At 46.5% G+C, this 4,404-nt stretch overlaps 1 protein-coding gene across 1 annotated transcript; it reads right to left on the bottom strand.

Annotated features, from left to right (window-relative positions):
* Positions 1 to 594: 594 nt before the first annotated feature.
* slc10a3 (solute carrier family 10 member 3) lies at positions 595 to 3,028 on the bottom strand. Its single transcript, XM_075469321.1, has one exon. The coding sequence runs from the start codon at positions 2,585 to 2,587 to the stop codon at positions 1,169 to 1,171; it is 1,419 nt and encodes a 472-aa protein (XP_075325436.1). The 5' UTR covers positions 2,588 to 3,028; the 3' UTR covers positions 595 to 1,168.
* Between the last annotated feature and the right edge of the window lie 1,376 nt (positions 3,029 to 4,404).

Below are 4,404 nucleotides of genomic sequence, written 5' to 3'. Positions count from 1 at the left end.
GTTCAGATGTACAGGAGAAGACAGACTGGAAAGCATCAGCAACTTGGGTAAAATTAACACGTATACGTGTGTAATGATAATCTATCATAGGTGGTTGGGTCGTAAAACTTGAAGCTCAGATTTCTGATTCCATTTTACAACTTTGTAAAACAAAATAGTTTAATTAACATTAACATACATGTTGAGTTTAAGCTTGAGTATGTTTTGGGGTGTGGTTTAAGCTCTTCTTTGTGTGCAAGTGCATGTTTCTACATGTTGAATACAAACACAGCAGGTTCCTTTTTTTTGGTTAAAATATGACCGGTTAAAGGAATGAAAAAGCCCAAAATGGGAGCTTTAACACTCACCGTGAGGCTGTTCTTTCTTTAAGCCACGGGTAACATTTTCAACTAGCTCATGTTTACCACAACAAATATGGGCCACATTTGAAAAACGCTTTCACTGCTGTGTGAAAATGAAAGTAACAGTCACAGGTCGGTATTCTGATAAACGCGGCCTCGTCACACTTGTTGAACAAACAGCCCGTTGGCTCGTGAGCCGAACATTCCCGTCGAACGCGTTTCTGAGCACACATACGACTGAAAAATCCAAAGCTGCTATGACAAGGATTTTTATTTACTTTTTCATCATTTTTCCTTTTCAAATATTCAAGTACATGGATTCAAAGATCCAGGACACACAATCAGTGGCAAATACTTTCAAAATCATCATTTCAACCTTTTTTTTTTTCTTCTTTTTTTTTTAGATTCACAAATGTTTTCCACTTTAACCAACAATATTCCCCTTCGGCTAAGACACATGGACCTTTTGTAAACATGATACAAATCAGTCTTTGATCTCAAAAGTAATCTGGTAGAAAAATATCTCTTCTGTCATAGGTTTTTCTCTTTTTATGAATATTTACATTAAGTACCTCACAGTATAATCTGATCTGAAAAAGTACATACTGTAAAATCAACACAAAAAGGTCTCAGTGGGGTAAAAGGCCTTTGGTTTTCATCAAAAAATACCAAAACGACAACAAAATAACCACAAAAAGTCCATTCTCTGTCCCGTGTACAACAGTGATGACTGGATAGGAAATTTTAGGGTGTCTTGTAGCCAAGATTCCCACAGGTATCAAAGGGTCCATTCTTCATTAAAGTTCAGAACAAAACTGCGGCTACAATCAGGCGTCACTCCTGAGGACGGCAGAGCCACAGAACCTCCGCCGGACGAAGTATCCCAAAACTATGAGCAGCATCTCAGAGGTGCTGCTGAGGGCCACGATGAACGGCGCCTGGGACGCAAAGTCCGCCTCCACCCGGCGGAAGGACAGCTGCATGACAGCGAGAGCCAACAGGCTGTTCTGGACGCCCACCTCGATGCTGACAGTCTTCCTCTGCGGTGGAGCCAGGCCCGTCAGCTTAGCCAGGACAGCCCCGACCACCAGGCCCAGCAAAGGCACCGTCACCCCAACGGCCACAATCTGGGGGTTGACATTGGCCAGGATGGATGCGCCCATTTGGTAGGCCATGAAGATCCCACCTATCATGAGCACGAGACTGAAGGGTCGTATGAGTACCAGCAGGACACGGGTGAGGGCGGGCAGGCGAAGCTTGATCAGCATGCCCAGAGAGATGGGGATGGCAATGAACAGGAGGGTGCCCAGGATCTTCACAAATGGCACGTGCAGGGCAGCATGCACGCCAAGCAGCCGACCATACAGAGCTGAGGACAGAGGCATGGCTGCAGTGGCCACCACGGTGGACACCAGCGTCATAGAGATGGCCAGGGTGACATCCCCTCCAAGCAGCAGGCTGTACAGGTAGCCGCCCCCGCCACCCGGGGCAGAGCAGGTGATCACCAGACCCAGAGAGAGTGCTGTGGGCAGCGAGGCCAGCCAGGACACACAGTAGGCATACAACGGCATCACCAGGAACTGACCCACCACCCCAAGGAGCAGAGGCACAGGGCTCTTCAATAGCCCCCGCAGCACCTCCACCTCCACCTTGCACCCGAAGGCACACTTGTTGACGAAGATGAGGGGCAACAAAGCAAACAGCACGGGGTTCTCAGAGAAATGAGACAGACCCCCGGACTGGATGAGCCGGGTGGCCGGGTCATCGTTACCGGGCGCCACTCTGATGGAGTAATCCATCCTCTCCTCGATCAAAACCGGTACAGAGTCCTGGTCCAGGTCCAGCAGCTGGATCTGAAGCTGAGCCCTGCCCGGGAACCCGGAGCGGATGCTGATTATGTAGCTCCTGGCTGGTCCTGCGTGGCCGCTGTCCGTCACATTAAGAATGGAGAGGACCTCTGGGTCCAGGGAGCAGACTTTCACCGTCTGCTTCCAGCTCTGACGGCCCTTTCTGCTGGCTGCGGAGCTCCGGTACTGGCTGGAGATTACAATTACACCGTTCGTGTTTTCAGGAAACTCAAATTCCTGCGATGATCCGTCCCCGATTTTGATGTACCTGCTGCCGTTGCTATTGGCCGTCACGTTGGTCTTGGTGCTGCTGTCCACAGTCAGGTTTCCGGTGGTCCACGCCCGGTCTGCTCCAACGGTGATAAGGAAAAGACAACAGAATGTAAATAGCGTCCTCATTGTAGTGATTGACAGGGGGCGGAGGGACGCCGCAGAGACACGCTTCACCCCCGTCGGCGGCCTCCCCTGACGGTTATACCGCCGCCCTGTTACACCAAGACGCTGAACTTCTCATTCTAGTCTCCGGTATTCAACCTCAGCGTCGTCAGCCGGCTCCTCATCTAGTCTGGTTCCCATTTTCTTGCTGCCTTTATACCGGAACCTAAACATCACCCCGCCCTGTGGTGTCGGAGCCCAGCTCCACAGCGGCAGCCCCGGTAAACACACTCTCACAGGTCCCCCTGCTGTCTACTCCAAGCTAAGATGTCTGTCACGATAAACCAACGCCTCGCCTCGTCTGTCGTTGTTTTTGTCCCCCCGGTTGCAGAAAACTGAGAGCATCGTAGTTCCTGACGCTTATTTGCTTCTCGGAGATGTTGCGGTGAAGCGGGATTAAGTTAAAGCCAGTCTTCCGGTCAGGAAATGACAAAATAAAAGCCTTCTACGTTATGGAGAAACACCAGGGATGATCAACTGATATCAGAAAAAGGCATTAGGAGAAGGCAGTATGCGTTGTGGCTAAACGTGATATTATACTCTTATTTGTAAATGTACTATCTGTATAAAATCATTTAAAAATAAACAATCTAAAGTCCCAAATCCTTATTTATAAAAGCCTATGTGTCGAAATGCATTTATAGTAGTTTAAATGACCAAATGCAGCTGAAATACAGGTAATTCTAGTGCTTTTTCAGCTGTGCTGAGGGACATGTTAAGATCTAATGCCTATGCAAAATAATTCATACAACACAATACATCAAACAAGTCAACGTCCAGCATTAAAAATACTTCCTTAATAAAAGTATGTGAGTATGTGAAAATTTCACAATACAAATACTGAGTGTAGCTAAATTATCTCTGACTGTTTTATGCTGTATAATATATTACCAGACTTAATTTAAGAAATTCTTGCTTATTTCAAAAACCTTCTTTGCTGTCTCCAGATATTCTAGATTGGTTTAAAATCTTATTTGGCCAAGCGTACTTTTTGTGTCTGTCTTGATGGCCATAGGTCCTCCTCTGCTCCACTGTTGTGTGGTGTCCCACAGGGCTTAGTTCTAGGCCCTCTTCTCTTCTTGTTGTACCTCCTACCTCTAGGCTCTGTTTTTAGGAAATATGGGATTGCTTTTCATTGTTATGCGGATGAAACACAGATTTACGTACCATTAAAGAAAGCAGACTCCACCTCTCTTCGGTCTCTGTTCTTATGTCTGGACGATTTGAATGCCTGGATGGCCCTAAATTTCTTGAAACTTAATGAAGATAAGACAGAGGTAGTGATTTTTGGCAGTTCCAATGAAGACTCTCTGTCCGATGCTTGCTCCTTGGCTCAAGCCGGTTTTTACAAATTTAGGGGTCAAGATGGATGCTGGTCTTAAGCTGGAAGCTCACATTAGAGCAGTTGTAAAATCCAGCTTTTTTCACTTAAGGAAGCTAGCCAAAGTAAAACCCATTCTTCCTAGACAGCACATTGAAACAGCAATCCATGCATTTGTGACCTCACAACTGGATTACTGTAATGCACTTTATATAGGTGTCAGTGATTCATGCATTTCCCAGCTTCAGAGGGTTCAAAATGCTGCTGCATGACTGTTAACAGGTACACAAAAATTTGACCATATTTCCCCTGTTTTAGCTTCTTTGCACTGGTTGCCAGACTATTTTAGGATTCATTTTAAAATCCTTTTATTTGCTTTTAAAGCTCTTAATGGCCTTGCCCCTCCCTACCTGTCTGAGCACCGTCCCGTTCCCTCAGGTCAGCTGACCAGTTGTTTCTG

Source organism: Odontesthes bonariensis, chromosome 7 (assembly GCF_027942865.1).
Source record: "Odontesthes bonariensis isolate fOdoBon6 chromosome 7, fOdoBon6.hap1, whole genome shotgun sequence".
Taxonomy (NCBI): Eukaryota; Metazoa; Chordata; class Actinopteri; order Atheriniformes; family Atherinopsidae; genus Odontesthes; species Odontesthes bonariensis.
This window is presented reverse-complemented; position numbering and strand designations above follow the sequence as displayed.